The following is a 20,572-nucleotide window of genomic DNA, read 5'->3' as shown; positions in this document are numbered from 1 at the left end:
TGCTTAAATATAGAAAAATATCCGCTTCTGCAGCCGATAGCTGTGATTTTCTCAGAGGTCTCTTCGCTCTCAGAGGATGAGGAGACGCTGCAGAGGCTCTGTGCTGTAAAATAAATATCAGGGGACCCACTGGTTGACCACGTTGCCTAACATGTCAAACTCACTTCTATTTATTTGAACAAGGGAGAAAAAAAAAGTGTTTTACTCCCCTCAGGATTGTGAAAAATGATTATTAATGCACAGGATTTGTCTGCAGCTGAGTACGACTTATTTTAATTCAAATCAGTAAGAACAGAAATGTGTTTTTATTCTAATCACCTAAATTACTAGTTTAAGTCTTTATAGAGTTGATTAAAAGTAAAAGTATATATATCATTACTTTGGTAAAAGTGAAAGCCATGCAAACAAATGAACTCGCAAAAGACTTAAAAGTGTCTGATATTGAATGTACTTAAGTCTCTAAAGTAATTATCTGGCAGTAAATGTAGTCAAGTATCAAAAATACAAGTAAAGAGGTCGTATTAAAATATAGTTTTAGGCGAAAGTGAAAGTCACCCAAACAAATAGCACTTCAGTAAAAGACTTAAAGTATTTGGTACAGAAATTACTTAAGTCTCTGAAGTAATTATCTGGCAATACATGTACTTAAGTATCAAAAGTACAAGTAAAAGTAAAGATATCATGTTAAATCTGATGTTGGTGAAAGTGAAAGTCACCCAAACAAAAAGTACTCCAGCTAAAGACTTTAAGTATCTTGTATTAAATGTACTTAAGTATCAAAAGTACAAGTAAAAGTAAACTATACATATATTTACATCTATGTGTGTTGTTGGATCAGATCAAATTTTGTGTTTTTATCTGATTGCTGACGTGCTACTTTGCCTCTGATGCAGTAATCTGTAAAGTAACTAGAAACTAAAGTAATCTAATCTAAAAAAGTACTAAATTTGCCTTCAAAATGTAGTGGAGTGGAGGTATAAAGAAGCAGAAAATAGAAATACAAGTACTTCAAAATGTGTACTTCTTTAAGTAAACGTACTCAGTTACTTTCCACCACTGTTTTTTTACATAAAGCAGCCATCTTGCGTCCTCATGTTTACGTCCCATGATATAAAATAACTACACGAGAGACAAAACGTTCAGCGATGAACCACAACAGAGGTTCGGGCCAGATTTCCAGGCAAAACAAGCAAGTTTCATTTTACTGTCGGGTCAGTGAAGGAAAGCAGCAAAGGCAGGGAGAACATTTAAAGGAGCCTGGGTCATTGGTTTCACTCTGCCCTCTGTTACCCTCATACACAGAGTACTACTGAGGGACAGTTACCAGAGTAGTCCTGCAGGGAGGTACATCCACCAACACAACTCTTCTGATATGGAGATATTGAGAGGAGACTGTGGGGGGATCAGATCAGATCAGCCTGCTGACATATGCATTCAAAGGTATTGTATATTTACAGATCTATTATGAGTATTACAAACATGGCTACCTGGTCAGTGGTGCACTTATTGCCTTGCATATTTCCTTTTATTTATTTAGCTGGTGGAGCTAATTAAAGTCAACACTGTTGTTGTTTCTCAGACGGCTGTGAAATCACGATTTTAACGCGTGAAAACCGCGAATTTTATGCGTGTGGACGAAACGGTAGCTTGAAAAAATGCAAAAGTGACGATTTCTGGACAATAATATGTCTGTTTTTTTTGTGCATTGTTTCATTATTTTTGTGTTATGATTAATAATATTTGCGATTTCCGCCTTCTCTGATGCGTGTGTTTGCGTTAAATAACAGTCCGCAACACAAACACGCAGACTACAGACTAAACAATAAACAAACATGTTTGTGTAAAATTAAAAAAAAGAAAAAAAAAAGAAAACAAACGTATGAAACAACAAAATGGCGTCCGACCGAAGAGGTCGCACGTCGCCATTTAACACGCTGATTAATTCGCTCGGATCAACAATTGTTTCGTCAATTTAAAAACAATAATAATTTACAAACGGCGTGATCTCATTTGTGGAAGCAGCGCTGGAATGTGTTCGGTGCGGAGCGTGCGGGACTAGGGGAGGAATGCCTTGACCACGCCCCCCTCTCCTCCCGGGCGTCCAATCGCGTAGCGGCGACGGTTTCAAGGCGCCCGCGGAGTCCCAACCGTAGAAAAACAAAGCCTCGGATAGCGACAAAACTCGTATTTTACCGCAAACTGCGCGCGGGAATCCGTTTCCACGCGTCGAAAGCGGCCCCGGCGACCGTTTGTCGGCGTTTTTCGCGGCTCTCTCGCGCCTTTCCGGCGATGTTGTTTATCTGTAGTAAGGGGGGGCTTGAAACCGCCCTCCCTTGCCCCATTTCCTCGGTTGTTTTCCTTCTCTCGCCTGGATTCTCCATGTTGTTGGTGCAAGAGTGAAGACTTCGCAGCGACGGGAGCGACGGAGGGGGGGCTTTGCTTTGCTCGGCGAAATATTTACCAGTAATAGTACGGCGGTAAAAAAAAACCCGAGACGACGGCGCTGACGGGAGTCTCAAATAGCCTGCGAAAAACATATCCAAGTGCCTTGCCCCCTCCCCAGGCGGACCTCCGAGAAAGAAGAAGAAGAAGAAGAAGAAGGAGAAGAAGAAGAAGAAGAAGAGCGGCGGCGGGGGAATAAAGAAACCCAGGAACAAGATAAAACCCCGACTCTCATCGAGGACCGTGTAACCGAGGCGGATGACAAGTTACCTCGAGGTGAATAATAATTGAGCCCACTCGCTAATAAAAGCCAATGAGGGATGCCCATCAGTGCTCGCGGACAGGATTTGAGGATTTTGAGGGCTCCGTGATTGTCAGATGGAAAGTTCTGTTATCACCCAAGTGCAGAAAGAAGACGTCCAAGTGTCACCGAAAACAGGTGAGCCGGGCCCCGTCGTGTGCGTGTGCGTGTGCGTGAAGCCTCGTAAACATCTGCTGCTGTTGTTGGTTTGTGGCTTTTGTTTGTTTTTGTTTTTGTTTTAATCTGAATCTTTTGTGAGTATTAAGAAAGGCTCCAGTGCGCCCATTTGACAGTTGAGCGCGGTTTGAGGCGCATTGCCCCCCCCCCCCTTTTTTTTTTTTTTTATTTTTTTATTTTTTTACCCTTACATACCCCAAACAAATCTGTCAAATATGTTTGTGTATATGTTTATTTTAATCCTAATGTGCGTATTCTGGGAGGATTCCTCACCCAGAAGCTGTATTTGTTCACCTGCAGATCATAAAAAAAAAAAATCACATCCTGCTTTTATTATAACACAGGAAATAAATTAATTACAGCTTCTGTCTGCTTATTACTTCTTCTTATGTGTTCAGTATAAGTTCACAGTCTCCATTACGCACAGGGTTTTGCCATCCAGAGCTTAGCTATTGTTGATCCTGTTTTTGTGTCTCTCTCTCCTTTTTTTTTTTTTTTTTTTTGCAGTGGGTGCTATTATTGTGCAAATCTCTGTCGCTTCTTAACATGTGGTGTTGTGATTATCGCTCCTCAGTAGTGCTGCTGCTGCTGCTGCTGCTGCTTGGTGATCATGACTCCCCCAAACCTTGTATTTATGTCGATCAGGTTCCAGCTTGTTTGGCACCATCCCATATCCTACTACTACCACCGCCACCAGGTACAGCGTGAGGAGCTCGCCTGTCACCACAGGCTGCAACTATAGTATACTACACATGTTAAAGCGAGCTGTTGTGTGTGTGTTTTTTAATTCATAATCATAATCTGTTGTTCACAGATCGATGCAGGATTAAGAGAAGCTGCACTGCTTTTCTTTTTCTTTCATCAGACACAACAATCATTGCAGGGTAAAAAAACCCCTGCAATGATTGTTGCATGGTTTTCTTTCTATTAAAACCATGCAACCCACTCCAGCCAAGCCTGGTGGGTGTAAAAAAAAAAAAGGGGGGTCCAGAGTGGCTGTGGATTAACAGGGTGGGGGGGCTGGTATAGAAATACCAGGTGCCGCGGTGTTGACAGCGGAATGCACAAACACACCCCTCTGCACACGCCCATTGTAGCGCCGTTTCAAAGATTTCGTTGTTTGCACGCTTCTCCTTGCTCTGGAAAAAGAGGCTTTGCTCATTGATTCTGGCTGTTAACATCGTGCATGTTGTGGCCCATGATTGCAGGTACTGCTGCGGTGGCCTCAAGTTTTGGGATTAGAAAATGATTCACAGTGTTGTTTTTTTATTTTTTTTAGCCTTATTAGACCGAGAGGGGTTAAAGTGATAGGCCTGGATTTGCCCTGTAGGATTAATCTTTCTATCCTTTTTTTTTTAACATGCAGGAGAGGTGTAATGTGTGTGTGTTATGTCATACATGGCCAATACTGTGTTCCTGTGGGGGAATCAATAGGCTGACTTACACTGACTGGATTCACATCAGTGGGATGCAGATAATGTGGATTGTATTGATTTTTATTATTTTTATAGATCTTAATATTTTCATGAAAAAAGTGACCTGGACAAATTATGAAGGGCATCTGAGGAAATCACCAAGTAAAGCTCCAGTGTCCTTTGTCTCTTAAGCATTGGTGTTGTGTAACATGGTCATAGGTGTGTCTGCTTTATATCTTCAGAGCACTGAGGGTCGGCGTTGGACGCGCTGGAGTGTAAATCTCTGACCGTGCAGTTGGCTGGCACACTTTTTATCAACAGTTCCTCTTTCGAGTGAGAACTGAGTGTGTTTACGTTCTGTGGTGACACTCTATCGACGGGTGTAAATTCTGCATCTGCTTGCAAGTCCTCACACGAAACACACACCAGAGGAGACTCGCAGGAATGTTTTTTCTCCCTTTTTTCTTTCATTAAAGTCTCACACGGGGCTGGGACGCTCATCGTCGCAGAGACTGATCAAAGACCTGCACAGGAGCACCGAGGTGTGACCGCTTGTCCAGCTCGCTCGACCGCCTGTCCGTCCGTCTGTTCTGGATAGCTTCAGGCTGCCCTGAAATGTCTTGGAGTTTAAAATGGTTGGAATGTTTTCTGTCTGTGTTTTCTGTTGAAGGTACTGCTGAAAAGTGTGGGTTTTCCCGCCCTCTGTGATTATATAACATGTACCAGCCATTTCCAGCAGCAGCAGCAGCAGCAGCAGCAGCGGCAGAGGCAGGCGCATTAAAAACAGATTTCATGTGCGGGCTGTGCCATCCCTGTACACAGATGGATGGTGCCTCGAGCAAAGGGGGGACGCTCATTCTGCGTGTTACCTAATTGTGCTAATAAATGTGATTGATTTTAAATTTAATCTCCGCTTTGTTTGCATCCTGATTTTGTGGAATAAAAAAGGATTACATGTACCTGACGTGAGCTGTGGAGTGTGATTCAAAGCCCCACTTAGTATTTCCATGTTGACTTCACGCCGTTTTCTCATGAAAGTCTCTCTTTCTCTGTGCTGAACAGGCCAGGTGAGCCGCTCTGCCCTGAAACAGCCTCGGAGTTGTAACATCTTCAAAGCACTCTTCTGTTGCCTCCAAGCTCAGGATGGCCCCAAACCACCAACACCACTACCACCACCTTCCCAGCAGGCCTTGCTGGAGACACAGGAAAATGGGACGGTTGTCAAGGTAACACTCTTCTCAGTCCAGCAACATTTCACACCACTCAAAACAATTTGAAGGCCTCGGTTCAATCCCTCCTTTATTTGTGTTTATTTAAGATCTGACTTCCTTGTCGCACCCACACACTGCTGCCATAAAAGAAGAGGTGTTTGACTAGTTCGACCATCTGCAGGAATAAACTAAACATGCTGTTGTAAAAGATTTTGCTTAATATTGTCTTCAAGCATTGCTCTTTTTTTTTACAACTGCGCATTAAAACTACTACTGCACCTGCTCTGAACATCTTGAAAGCCAACCGCAACTGTCTGCGGATATGGAATCACTTTGATGTTCACACTTGATCCTCCAAGGAAGATAAGAACGACAGAGCGACTATCAATCCTTCGGGCGGCTCGAGCTAGAGAATGGTGTATTGTGTGCCATGTAATTGCTGAGGTGGAGAAAAATAAAGCCTTGAGCGGCTGCTGCACGCGACCGGCCACGCTGGTGAACGCTGTCAGCCCGATTGGAGCTCCAGTGCCATGTAAGGGGCATTTTAATGAGATGCCATGTTTGTTCACATTGAGGAGTGTCCTCCAGCATCAGGAGCAAACAGGAAGCAGAGATGTAGAGTAGAGCCCTGGTTATTGTCTGGCAGGCTCCAACTGAAATTAAACCAAATTAAACATTTGCGCCGATTGCGTTATGTTGAGTCTAGTTTATTGTTTAGCTGATGAAGAAAATCGTTGTTGCTCATGAATATTGTGTATACACCCACAGTGGCGGTCTTAAATTGCCTTCCTCATTGGATAAGCTATGTACGTTATGTAATATATTAATAATTAATGTCGGTTTGAATGTGCTCGGAAGAGACAAAATTAATAAAGGGAGAAAACTGGGTGTCTAAAAATGAGATCGTATCAAGGTAATGTGTTGGCCCTGCTGCGAGAGATGCTTTGGGGAAGTGAAATGAAAGAGTAAGTGTCCAAAATCCTAAAGATAGAAGCTGTTACAGTAAATAACGAAGCTCATCCGCACACACATGCCCCTCCAAAACTAAGTCTTATCTAATTTCCCTGAGGTAAAATAAAATGCCGATGGAATCACCACACTATCGGGACTAATCGTGCTCCTTAGCTCGAACAAACAGCACAAACAAGACCGATGGTACAGGTGTGTGTGTGTGTGTGTGTGTGTGTGTGTGTGTAAAAGTATCATTAAAACAAGCCTGTGTGTGTCTCCTCAGCTACATGAAGCCGACCTCCTGCCTGAGGTAGAAGCCCAGGACCAAGGCAAGATATGTGTGGTCATAGACCTGGATGAGACCCTGGTGCACAGCTCATTCAAGGTACCGAGACTTATTTTTCTTTATGTAATACGTTGTTTAACCGCTCAGTTTGTGGTGTTATTTCAGTTTGAGTGGAAGCTTCTTCTGAGCAAATGACTACATGTTTATTGAGGTTATATATATATATATATATATATATGTACATGATGGCAGCTTGTAGCAGTGGTTTATTAATCTGTATTATAGTTTCTGCGCTAAAAACATCACATGTGTTCGAGGAACATCAACTGGATTATATTCTGTTTGTGTAGGCTACGCACTGTGATTTATGGCAGCCGTGTGGAGCCTGCCTCTCAGTGTTCAGCTGTTATGTAATGCCATGTGAATGTACACAGCGCGGCTCATGTGAATGAGCATGCCAACCATTTCCCCTCTGTGTTCTCCCTCCAGCCTATTAGTAATGCAGACTTCATCGTGCCTGTGGAGATAGAGGGGACCACACACCAGGTAAAGTACTGTGTGTGTGTGCGTGTGTGTGTGTGTTTGCAGTAGAGGGGAGGGGGCTGTGTTTGTGTATGTATGTTGATGTGTTTGCAGCGGTTGCTGAGCTGAAAAGGGATGGGTCTTGTAACTGATCAGCCAGGTTTTGCTTTTGACGGGCGCACGGAGCCCTCTACTGACCAGATGTTGAACAGGGAGCTGCAAGAGGAAGTGGATGCATCAGCAAGAAAATGAGTCATTTCTGCACAGTTCGTCTAAAAATCTCATTAATAAGTAATACGGTACATATTACAGCCCCTGCGAAGATGTTGAAAATATGCTCGACTTGCACAGAGCACTGGACCGTTTGTTCGACTTGGGCGCAGAGCTTCCCTCTCTTGGACATGTGGAAATGTAATTAACTGAGAAATGTGATTCCTGGGACCCCATGTGCTGGTACGCAGTCCTCTGTGGGCCTCTGCCTGGTTCAAGTAATCCAGGATAGGCTGGTTAACACTGGCACGGCCTATTCTTGATTACTTGTTTCAGGAACTGGCCATTGGCAGCAAACGGATGGAGACGACAAGTAAATGGCAGAAATGTAAAGACACTGTGGTTTGCACCACTTCCTGACAGGCTGCTGTTTTATTTTTCTTGTACAGGTGTATGTACTGAAGAGGCCGTATGTGGACGAGTTCCTGCAGAGAATGGGAGAGTTGTTTGAATGTGTGCTGTTTACAGCCAGTCTTGCTAAGGTACTTTACTGAAATAGATCCTGAAATAGATCTTCATCTTTTATTCAGCGCCGACTATCTTCTGTTTGATGTTTGATGTAATGTCTGATCTATGAGATGTTGTTCTGCTTTCTCTCGCCTTTTAGTTCTCCTTTTTACTTTGATAGCAGCTACTCGACATGCTCTTAGTCTCCTTCATAGTCGCCCTCCTCGCGTTAAAAGCCGCAGTTTGTTTCTGTGCTCATCACATCTGCATAACTTCAAACTTAACCTAGTTATAATGAAGTAATTAGAAAGTGGAGATTTCTGTCTGATTAAATTAAAATGGATAGCGCCACTCACGCTAGATAGTTGTTACTGAATATTCACTAGGGCTGCACCATTAGTGTAATATCCTAATCTGAGAAGCTGCAGTTTTTTGATAAAGGTAAAATGTTTTAGCATTATAATGAAGTACTTTACTGCTGCAGAGACGCTCTGGCCTGCAAATCCACATGTAAGACCGCATGTTTGTTTGGTACAGACCCAAACAAATGTCACATCAACATGATTTTGATGAAAGAATTGATCGTGAATCACATCACAATCAGTATATCAGTCAAAATAATCGCAATATGATTTTGCGGTGCAGTCCCAATATCTTCACATACAACGTCCACGTGTAGCTGCTACATATGTAACTGAACCAGCTGACAAGGCTAACACTAGCTTGTTAGCATGTGACCTGTTTAGACTGAAGATAAAGAGATAATAATGTATGGTGAAGAACACATCTGACCTCCATACTTGATAGAAATGCTTTAAAATAGTGATGGAAACTGGAAAGATTTTAAATTACTTTCACAAAAACACAACATAATATACCTCAGATTACAAAATGTTACGCTAACAGCAACTAAATTGCTAAATAGGTTAGCATAATTGTCTGTTTCCCACTCATTCTGTGCGGCATGAATACTTCTAACTCCAGAACACACATTTCTTCTCCCTCGCTATGTGATAAGTGGTGATACCAAATCATTTTTTAAAGTTTTATTGGTGCAATCCAGTTAAATAAAGCTCGACTTTGACCAGCGAGGAGATACTGAGAACTGTTGGAATCGATTTATGAACCAATCTGATGATGTTTCGATGTGTGATGCTGTTTTCTTTTGGCTGTTAGAGTGAATATCCACTAAAAGCGCCTCATTAGTCCAACCTTACACCTCCCTGCTTTTTCCCCTCTCCTGCTCCCTCCACCCCCTCGCCTCCATCAGTATGCAGACCCAGTGACGGACCTGCTGGACCAGTGTGGTGTATTTAGGACCCGGTTATTCCGGGAATCTTGCGTATTCCACCAGGGCTGCTATGTCAAAGATTTGAGTCGCCTGGGCAGAGACCTCCACAAAACCCTCATCCTGGATAACTCTCCTGCCTCCTACATCTTCCACCCTAATAATGCTGTGAGTTTTGATCTGCTTTTGACCGTTGTGATGAATAACATTGACATCCATCATTCAAAAGATGCGGCACTTGCTCTTAGACCTCACGGAGGCCTGAGCGCTAGGGGACGAAGGAAGTTGTTTTGTATTAAAGCCTGGATCTTATTTTTCCCCAAATTTGGATGAGATTTTCACCAGACCTCAATCTTGCTGAGAAGGAGGTCTGGCGATGTGACATCATGATAGTTGTTGATGAATTTTCTTTCAATTGTAGAATTATTTCAGTTCTGATCCTCGTTTGCAGAAATGTACACTGTACATTCAAGACTCGTTCAGGAATGGTTAAAATTTAACATTAAACTCCACTTTGGATCAGACCTGTATGTGCATAACAGCCAGGTGCAGTTTATATTTTTATGTGTTTATATGTTTTAATCGAAGGTGCATGAAAGCCAGTGGTTTGTGAGTGACGGTCTGTTTTCATCAGGTCCCTGTGGTGTCGTGGTTTGACGACGTGGACGACGCCGAGCTGCTCAACCTTCTGCCTGTGTTCGAAGAACTTAGTCAAGCTGATAATGTTTACACCCGGCTGGACCAGCTTCGTGGACATTAAAGCTCTCAATGGACCTGCTCAGCTCCCGTGAGAGCTTCAGCTTGAAACTTCATCTACAATAGAACCAAGAATAGATACTAGAGTTTTCAGACGCTGTTTTTCCTATCCGCTGCACAAAAATCCTCTGTTTAGAAAACCGTATTATCGCTGGGTTTAAGGAAATACCAAGCCTGGAGAAACACAATGAGTTTGGCTAAACTGAAATGATAGATTGCAATCTGAGGCCTTTCCTCTGAACCTCAGTGCTGACATTATTGACAACCACTATGAGAAAGAGCGGGAAACGACAACCAAAGCAGTCCCATCACAATCACTCCAGTTAATATGACTATTAAAGTGGTTCTTTTGCCAAAGCAGAAGCCTGCCTGCCCTGACTTGACTTTTGGACTTTGTGTTTTTTTTTTAATCATTGTGCCTTTTAAGGAACAACAACACAAAAAAAAAAAACATCAGCTCTTTTTTTAAATTTTCCACCAGATTTTATACATTTCTTGATTTCTTTTTATAGGTTGTTTTATAAGGAAATCTATTTTTCAAAGGTGAACATGGTTCTTCTATGCAACCCAGTTCTGCAATGACATGGACAGTACCTCCGAAGTAGCCAGTCAATAATTGCATTCAGCAGATGTAAACATTACTGTAGCCTTATTTACCTGTAAATGAGCAGCAAAACAAAAAAGTGTATTTTACTTATTTGTACTATAAACATACTTTCTACAAAAAAAAAACCATGCAAACATACATCACGAGTGGTCAGATTAATATTTGATATATTGGTTTTAAGTAAACAGGGTGAAAACTTGTCTTTGATAGTCCGTTGAGAGCAGACACACTGGAGTATGTTGGCACATAGGACGACCATTAAATGCCACAGTTTTCAGTCAATGTTTGATAATAGTTCATTAGCTACTATGTTTTTCATTTATTACTATATGACAAACAACTTGCACTTGTTTTATATTGACAGTGCTGAAAGTAAAAAAAACTGTGCCTTTGGAAAATTCGGACAGAGAATGGTGTTCTGCCTGAAATGAGATTTGTAGGCCTACACAGTCTGATGTGTCATGCTGAGCGTGAGAAAACACTGTCAAGAGCAAGTGTAATGCCATGCGGCTCTGGTACTTGCAGTGCAACACTTGAAAATATCAAAATTGATTTTTTTAGCATGTGTTTTTTCTATATTTATTGGCCAAAAACCTGTATTGTCCAGTAATTCTTAATGCTTAAACATTTTGTATTGTAATCCATTTGCCTACTTTGAGGCTGGCCTTGTGTTTAACTGTTTTATCTGTGCCTAAATAACATGTGTTTGTTTGGCTGTCAAAATTCATCGATGATTCAAAACACTTCAGCAGTTAAATCATAAAAATACATGTAAATTCAAGATTCAGTCATGCAGGAAAACTTTTCTTTTTTTTGTTTTGTTTCCATTTTAAGTTCAGAGCAGATATTTTGTATGGGTTTCTTTTCCGGGGTAATATGGTTTTTCTATGATGTTTAATGTCTGATGCAATTATTGCCTGCATGTTTAACCAGTAAAAAAAAAAAATATGACAATGAATTTGTACGAGTTGTGATGACCAAAAGTATTTGTTTAGACAGTCACAATTTGTCTTTGTGTATCAGAATAAATCATTTTGTCTACATGATCTGACCAAAACTCTAAAAAAAAATATAAAAAAATAAGGTGCTACCAGTTTTTATTTTGAAATAAAAATTGGTTATATTATTCTTTTATTGTGTGTTATTCTCCACTGTGACACTCGGTACTATTTGCACACGTAGACTTTTAGAGCCAGTATTTCACTACTCAAAATATATTTTACACTTTATATTTATAAGATATGGTGGAATTCACTCAGGTACTGTACTTGAGACAAATTGTGATGTAGGCCACTTAACTTATGAAGCCCACTTTCATTTTATCCTTTTACGTCTCACATTACATTGTAGAGGGAACTCATACTGTTTTATTTTGTTACAATTGTGACAGCTATAGTCAGAAGTTACATTATAGATTAACACTTTGAATAGAAAGCTGATGATATGATGAATTGTCATAGGGTCAACAACCCTTTAAGAGTCAACAGTAGTTCGCAATATTATATTTATAATTAAATATGACGAGGACCATTCTGCATAACTAGTTATTTGCTTTTTAGAGGGTTTATTATTAATTATTTTAAAAATAAAAATAGGTAAAATTGGCTTATTCTTAAAAACACCACCACTGACAGTGTAGGTCTATTATAAACACTGATTTAACATATTTATTTTTTTTTTACAACTGACAACATAAGTCTTAATTTAACGACCATGTCGTGTAAAATGTAATATTTTAATTAAGACGTGGTCGCCCGTTCAAAACACGTTGCATGCAGTTGCACCATGCGTGATTTATATCCCGCGTCACACTCCTTTACACTGCTACGTATAAATTTGCATCAGCCATGTTTGTTTGTTTTTTTTGTTGCGGTTTTGATCAGAAACACATCCCGGTGGTGTTTGTTTGGTCAATAAACGTTTCGCCGAGCTGTCGTTGAGGTTAACGAGCAACAAGAACATCGTTGTTTTGCTGTTAAACGTTTCGGACAGCGCGGCTCGATTTATGAGTCGGCCATTTTAGGTGTACCGGGGACATTACTCGGTGACACCAGGAAGTGCGTTTTACTATAAAGGTTCGGCGTTAACGGCTCTCGGTAAAGGTTGAAAAAATGTTAAAACACGCACAGAAATTAAAAATCAGACGACTTGTATGTTTGTGTTCACAATCGACGCAAATAATCATCGTATTTTTCAGATTTTTTCCCGCCCGCGGTCAGGACTACAAATTTCTGGGCGTCTCCATGGTGACATCATGTGAGCTGACTGACACGTACTGTTTGTGATAAAAAAAAAAAGTAAAGCAGGAAGAAGAAAGGCAGTGAAACAGAAAGCTAACAGCGAGCTAAGGAAAGCTAAGAGGTAGGTACTTCATCTCCGCAAAATGAGCGTATACCCTCGCTGCGTGTTATTAACGGTGGCCGAAACATTAGCAGCGTTTGTTAGCGGATTAAACGTCGAATTGTGTTGACGAGCCAGCAAAACGTTTAGCTAGTCGTGCTAACTTGCTGAACGCTTTTTTTTTCATGGTTAGCAACGTTAGCTAGCTAGCTTTTAATATGACACTTCATGCGTCAAACACAGTTGACCCGCTGCGTTCCCGCATTTCTAAACCGCACATTTATTCGTTACTTAAACGAGTTTGTGCTGGTTTTGTTGCCAGCTAACAGCTGTAACGTTAACACAGATTTATAGCAGGTTAACAGAAAGCTTGTTAGCTTCCTAGTTAAAGGGGCTAAGCTTGACATTTAGCTTCAACCTGTTGTGTAATTTGGCAAATAATGCAAATCCTTATCTGACTGAACTACGCACTTGAAATACGCGACATGTTTGTGTGTGACACGAGTGCTGTGAGCTGTAATATATCCAGATTATTTCAATATTAAGTACAAATAACAACGGCACATAACCAGAAGACTGAAAGTTGAAGTTATCCATTTAATATTTTATTATAATAAATAAAATTACATGCATAGAAATACTAAGGAAAAGTACCTCAAAATAACTAAATGAAGTAGAGTACTTCAGTAAATGTACTCAGTTGTGAACATTGACAATAGGTTGTACTTGTGCTACCTGTTAATGCAGATTGTGACAGTTTGATATTGGGGGTAAATTGATGATCGGGGGCAATATTCAGCATTTTTCCGATTAATCTGTATTGGGGGTTTTTTGTGTCTGATTGCCGATAAAATAAGTACATTGGAAAAGTACTTTTGCTGGGATTTAGCATCCTGTTTTTACTGTAGTAGCTGATCAGTGATGAATTATCTGCATTTGCAAAGTAAATAGTAACTAAAGTTATCAAATAAATAATTGTTGAAGTATTAAGTTGCAGAAAATGGAAATACTTAAGGAAAGCAACTCAAATTTCTAAATAAGTACAATACTTGAGTTAATTGTAGTTGATTACTTTGCATTACTGATTATTCTCGACTTGGAGACTAAGATTTTTATTTCTCCTGTAAACTTATATCTGTGACTAATAATCTGTATCAGTATCGACCCTGAAAAAGACATATCGGTCGACTCCTGTTGGAAATAATTATGGTTGTAAAACAGTTTGGGTTGTAATCGTGTGTTTCTGTTCACAGGAGACATCGTCCGTTCCAGACTCTCTTCAGGTCTCTTTCCCCGGTTCCACCATGAACGTGTTTGACCGCAACATCAACATCGACGCTCTCTTCAAGTTCTCCCAAATGTACGTAGGCTTACTGTAGATTGGTATATCGGTTATGTTAAGTATCCGCTGCAGCGCGAGTTCCCATTGTCTGGCCTTGCTCATTGTAATCTGTTTTTGCAGATCTCATTCTACCCAGGCGCACTTGAAGAATGTGTACGCCAGCCTGGCTGTCTGCATGTTTGTGGCTGCTGCCGGCGCCTACGTCCACGTCGTCACAGGCCTCTTTCAGGTAATGTTGAAGATAACGCAGAGTCTTCCTGTTCAGGGTGAAACATTCCTTAGACCAATGCAAATGGTGCCCTTTAGCAAAGCACAGTCAACAGTATTTCCTCCTACCTAATCAAACCTAATCCGGCTTTAAGGTGCGTTACCTGGTGGTTGAAATAGTTTATAGTAGGTAAATGAGCTTTCATTAGTGAGTTAATCATGCGAAACTGCTAGATAGATAATTTGTTTCGAGGTTTGGTGTTTGTCTGGGGAAGATCGTTAGTTGCCCAAATCCTAATTTATCTATTTCTATGATTTATTTAGTAAGTAGATGAGTTAATGATCTTCTTCTGTGAAGGTTAATATTTTATGTGTTTATTTATTTGAGGAATTTTGTTGCAGTAGTCTTTCCTTTTGTGAAGTTTTAAATTCTTTGGCCGTTTACAATGTTACCACACGGGTATTTACCACTATCTGTGTTTCATATGAAAACAGCCGACACGTCTGTAGAAGACAGTGAAACTGAGCTTAACGCACCGCATGTGTCGAATATCCTGCAGCCTAATTTCTGGAACTTGATGTCATTGACTTGGAGCTGTTCACTTGTGATTGGTTCACTCAGGACGAATGTTAAGGTCTGAAATCACTCCATGTCACGGTTCCTCTGCCCTGTGTTTACCTCATGACCTTGTTCTCAGGGTGGCGTGCTGTCTGTGCTCGGCTCCCTGGGGATGATGTTTTGGCTCGCCATGACACCACACAACCCTGAGACGGAGAAGAAGAGACTGGGCATGCTCGCAGTATTTGCCTTCCTCACAGGTGAAGTGACGGATGTTTTGGGCACTTTACGAGCAAAATAGTTACTTTGCATGTGAACAGAGCCGTCTTTGTGAATTTGAAGTCACGTCAGAGTCTAACAGTGTTTGCCTTCCGCTCTCCCTCTCCAGGTGTCGGCCTTGGCCCCACACTGGACTTTGTCATCGCTGTCAACCCGAGGTATGTGAAAGGTTACTCAGTGTTTTACAGCCAGCTGAGTAGAAGTTAAACATTATAAACATGAAGCGTTGATTTGAAAACGGCAATGAGACGAGTGACGATTGGTTCCCATCTGTCTGTGGGTCTCATTGAAAACTTACACTTTGTTCTGTTTTGTTTCTCCTCAGCATCATTTTGACTGCTTTCATGGGAACCTCAGTGGTTTTCATTTGCTTCAGTCTCAGCGCTCTTTATGCCAAACGCAGGAGCTACCTGTTCCTCGGAGGTAAAGGCAGTTTATTAATGTTGTGACACCGTATTCTACTTTTGTCAAGCAACACAACACAGACACAATGTTACAAATTACACCCATTTTTATATGCTCAAATGAAGCATGGTTTAATTGACCCATACGTACTGTTTCTGTTCCTCTCAGGCACACTGATGTCTGGCCTCTCCCTCCTGTTCCTGATGTCTGTGATGAACATGTTCTTTGGATCTGTGATGCTGTTTAAGGTAGCTGAGCCGAGTCCCGCCGACCCTCACTAAACCTGTGATCAGCTGTGTGTCGCGGTGCGCTGCGTACATCGTTTCAGTGTCATAATTTTTTGCATATGGTTTCTGACAGGCACACATGTACCTCGGGCTGCTCATCATGTGCGGCTTCGTCCTGTTTGACACTCAGCTCATCATCGAGAAGGCAGAGAACGGAGACAAGGACTATGTGTGGTGAGGACTTGTTATTGTACGAGCAAACTACACCTGAGCCCGTATCTGTCGGCTCGTACCGTCTCATAACCAAACGCCATGCAAATACATTATCTCACAGCGAGGTGAACAATTGAGCACCACATCACTGAAAATGAGAAACACCTGGTCCGAGTGAATTGAACTTTTTCAGAGGTGTTGCATAAGCTCAGCTCTTAAACAACGTAAACAACCCAGTGCTCTTTAGACAAACTGAACGTATGGTAAGGTTTTCTTTCTTCTACAAAGCATGTGTAACGACTCTGAAGCTTCATACATTTTGTCTTTTGAAGGCACTGTGTGGACTTGTTCCTTGACTTCATCACCATCTTCAGGAAACTGATGGTCATCCTTGCCATGAACGATAAGGTAAGAAGAGTGTCGCCTAATCCTTCTACTTTAAGACTAAATGGACATGTCTCTTCATATTCTGTTTTGTTATTTATTTTTCTTATTGTCTACAAATCCAATTTAAAACACCAAAAACCTGATATATCTCCCTCCTCTGTGCCACAGAGCATTGGGTCTCATCCTGGGGGTTGCTAGTGAAAACTGAAATTACATATTTTAGACGGGGGAATAGTATATTACATTCCCTGTACAAGTTTTATAATTTGCTTTTATTAGCTTTATTATTTGCTTTTCCATTTATGTCCACAAACTTTGAAAACTTATTTGAGCCACTTTTTTGCACAGGGTGAGATATTCCCTCATTATGACGAACATTGACACTGTCATTTATTTCGAGTTGATCTCACATCGTCCTGCAACTGGAGATACTCACTGGTACACCGTAAGACACTTAATATGTCATTACAGGTGTACAATATAATTATAATTATGTCTGGGAACTCTCAGAGACCAGCAGCAACAGGAAACAATGTTAAAAAAGAGAGAGTGGGATAATAAACAAGATGAATATGATGAGGCAGAGTCTATGTATAAAATAAAGGAAGGCACTCGGCGTCAGCAAGATTTCTATCTTCAGGAGGAACCAGCGTGTGTGGAGCTGAGAGACCGAGTAGGGAAGTCGGGGGAAGTTGGTTTTGCTGTTTACACGGGATTTGATGACAGTAACAAAAATAAAGGATGTTACAAACCTCAGCTTTTATTTTCCCAAGAAAGGCTGGCTCAAATGTGCCTTTTTTACTGTTTTATAACGGTTTGCTCACCCAAATAAATGAATAACGCCCAGTTTTTTGTTGTAGCTGCACAGATACTTTTGGTTTCATTTTGAGATGTCTGAGATGTCTGGCTTCACTTCAGTACAATGTTGGAGGGGGAATTTAGTTTGTGGTGCAGAAAACATCAAGAAAATCACCCACGGCAACATGTGTTTTCACAAAAACAAAGATGTTATGATAGTAATATGATCGGCAGACATCTGTGAGCATATTTGGGACTTTTTGCAACTCATCAGCCAGAAATTTTATAAAAAAACCTTTAATTCACTTCCATTGTATTTTGTGGTGGAAAGTACACTAAGCCACTCTCCAACTGGACTCCGCTACAGTCTAGAGGGAGATATTTTACTTTTCACTGCACTACATTTATTAGATTTGCTGTCAATCCTCATTAAGTTTCTGAAATACAGTTGAGACCTCGTACAATAAATCAGCGTGTAGTTGAGGCTCCTCTCCTGACCCTCATGTTGAGAACCACTAAATGCAACTATCTGACTGTGTAGATGAACCCGGCAAGCGATTTGTGTGTTTCACCATCTTACGTTGTTGCCATTACTGTGATAGTGTAATGGGTAGTTGGATTAAAGACGTCAGAGAGTGACCCCCAGTCACTGATGAAGGTTTTATATAGATGCCGATCTTAATGTAATTCAGATTAAAGTGAGTAGTTAAAAAAACTACCACCATAAACTAATACTGTTGGCAATATAAATAAATGCAAATTGAGATATAAATATTAACAGAAACAAATCAACCATGTGTTCTGTGTATAGATATTAACAAGAACAATAAATATTAGACATTTGTTACGACAATAGACCGAAGAGATGATGCAGAAATAAGGAAAAACCTCGACCATGCACCACATTTGTGATCAAGCACTTTGTGTGTATAATCAGTCAAGAGCTGCATTCAATCATTAAAGTTACATTGGTAGAAAAAAAAGTTATATAAGAATTTACAAAGATTATTTCAGGCTTACAGGTCAAAATGACAATAACTTCTAGTAAACATCTTGGTCCTCTGTACTCCCAGATAATCAGACATTAAGTCTAGTTTCCTGAAGTAAAGTCTTGTTTCATATTCAGTATTTCTTCCAAAGTTGAACTCTGCCACGTCTGTTGGAGCAGCTGAGAACTGCACAGGCTCTTCAACATTTCCGTGATCATTGCTCTTAAACAGTAACGCTCTATAGAAAGTATAGTATCGGGACAGTTTGCACTCAAACGTGGGGATTTTGTAGGGAGACGCCAGAGCAGTTACAGCAACTAGTCTGCTTCAGGTACTTTGCTGTATCTTTGTAAATCAGACACTCACAACAGTAACATGCTGCTTACACATTAAAGCATCAGTCAGAACAAGTACTTTTACCTTTTGATACTTTAAGTAGATTTTAACTGATAATATTTCATTACTTAGATTTTGAACGCAGAACTTTTATTTGAAGTGGAGAATTTTCACTCCTGTTTGTACTTTTTACCTTTTTCTTTTCAATTTTAATGACCTTTAATTGCTCAGAGTGATCTGTCATCTGTATAATTCTGATAATTTTTCTGTCTTTCAGGACAAGAAGAAGGAAAAGAAGTAAAGAAGGTTTGAGTGGCTGAATATTAAAAACAATCTGTCAGACAAGGCACAATTTGCAACGCACTTGGTGCTTTTCACTTTCTGTCTTCATTTATTGAATTAACTCCTATGTGGTCTTATACTATTGAGAAATTCTTTTTGATTTATTTTTTAAAACTTACAACAAGGGTTGAATGTAAGTTTATGGTATGCTAATGCTAGTCCCATCATGGCTGTGAATGGAGATAGACTAATGCTGCAGTGAACACGCTTGGCCTGTAGAGGGCAGCGTTGCCCTATGACGACTCCCAGAAGCTGAGCAGAAGATTTGATATCACTGTTATTTAGTGCCATAAATTAATGACATGGTAGGCTCCTTTTTAGTGGGTCATGTAAGCTTCTGAGACCGATTATTGTTTTATTTGAAGTTATGTGATTTTCAGTCGTTGATTTGCTTATTTATCGTTTTCCTCAGTTGTCTTTAGTGGATTGTCACAAGATTTTGACAACAGATTTCCCCCCCCTTTTTTGAGAGAGTCTCCCCCCGTGATTGTTTTGTTCCCACAGATTTTGTTTTGTGACCAACATTTTGAGTAAGAATGGTGAAGTCTGATAACACTGACACTAACCATGGAAACCTGTCAGACTCTCCACGAGCTGCAGTAACCGATTCAGACTCGCGGCCACTCGGTGGTCAGGATTTTTGGACTTTTGGCCGGCGGAGGAGAGAGTCTGTGCCATCTGTCCACATTCTCAACCTAGAAAGAAAGACAGGCGAGTCGTTCAGACCTCTCCCACTGTAAATTTCTCTTAATATCTGTTGTCTAGAAATTAGTTTGCCAAATGATATGATGTTAACCTTACAATTTTTTGAAGGCGTATACTGTGAAGAATTTATTTTATTGATGTAAAATTGAAACTAATAATTTGATACATTTGCTCAAATAAATGTGTTGAACGTATTGAAAAAAAAATGGCTCCTTTTTAGATTTATTGGTGGAATAAATGTACGGATTCTGTAAAAATACTCATTATAAATGATATTTCTGATTTTAAAATGTAGTTTTAAGATAATCCAGACAGACACCAGACGTTTGTTGGTTCCAGCTTCTCTCATGTGAGGATCATTGCATATTGAATATATCTTCAGGGATTTGGAAACTAACTAACAAACTAACAACCAGAAGATTCATCGATCATGACAATAATCTTTAGATGCAGCCCTCAAAATATCACGAGTAGAAGTACTTTAAATGTATTATTGGCAACTAATACTAAATGTTCTAAAAGATACTTGAGTAAAAGTAAAGATACTTTTGGTAAAAGTGGAAGTCACTCATTCGTGGAGTACTTGAGTTAAGTATCTGGCCGTTTTATAGGTCTTGGGGAAAACTCAAACATCGTATAAATTCTTGTGTGTCTTGAGATGACTCAGGTGACGTCACCTCACCTGATTCAGGTGTTACAGCTGCTCCTCGTGTTTGCTTGAGGTGAGCAGCTCGAGGCTTCATCAGCAGCTACATGAATATCAAACCCGA

At 40.4% G+C, this 20,572-nt stretch overlaps 2 protein-coding genes across 2 annotated transcripts; both read left to right on the top strand.

Moving 5' to 3' along the window:
* The first annotated feature begins 2,131 nt into the window (after positions 1–2,131).
* Positions 2,132–11,801, top strand: ctdsp2 (CTD (carboxy-terminal domain, RNA polymerase II, polypeptide A) small phosphatase 2). The gene is made up of 7 exons (XM_073471181.1): positions 2,132–2,881; positions 5,398–5,561; positions 6,781–6,882; positions 7,273–7,329; positions 7,965–8,057; positions 9,293–9,478; positions 9,945–11,801. The coding sequence occupies exons 1-7, from the start codon at positions 2,821–2,823 to the stop codon at positions 10,068–10,070; spliced, it is 789 nt and encodes a 262-aa protein (XP_073327282.1). The 5' UTR covers positions 2,132–2,820; the 3' UTR covers positions 10,071–11,801.
* A 1,133-nt stretch (positions 11,802–12,934) lies between these two features.
* Positions 12,935–20,008, top strand: tegt (testis enhanced gene transcript (BAX inhibitor 1)). Its single transcript, XM_073469610.1, has 10 exons — positions 12,935–13,034; positions 14,267–14,373; positions 14,476–14,584; positions 15,261–15,381; positions 15,510–15,558; positions 15,726–15,823; positions 15,974–16,053; positions 16,166–16,266; positions 16,578–16,653; positions 19,033–20,008. Exons 2-10 carry the CDS (start codon positions 14,318–14,320, stop codon positions 19,054–19,056), a joined length of 714 nt encoding a protein of 237 aa, XP_073325711.1. The 5' UTR covers positions 12,935–13,034; positions 14,267–14,317; the 3' UTR covers positions 19,057–20,008.
* Positions 20,009–20,572: the final 564 nt, after the last annotated feature.

This window comes from Pagrus major, chromosome 7, assembly GCF_040436345.1.
Source record: "Pagrus major chromosome 7, Pma_NU_1.0".
Lineage (NCBI taxonomy): Eukaryota > Metazoa > Chordata > Actinopteri > Spariformes > Sparidae > Pagrus > Pagrus major.
The sequence above is the reverse complement of the archived record's forward strand: the minus strand, read 5'-3'. Positions and strand labels throughout refer to the sequence as shown.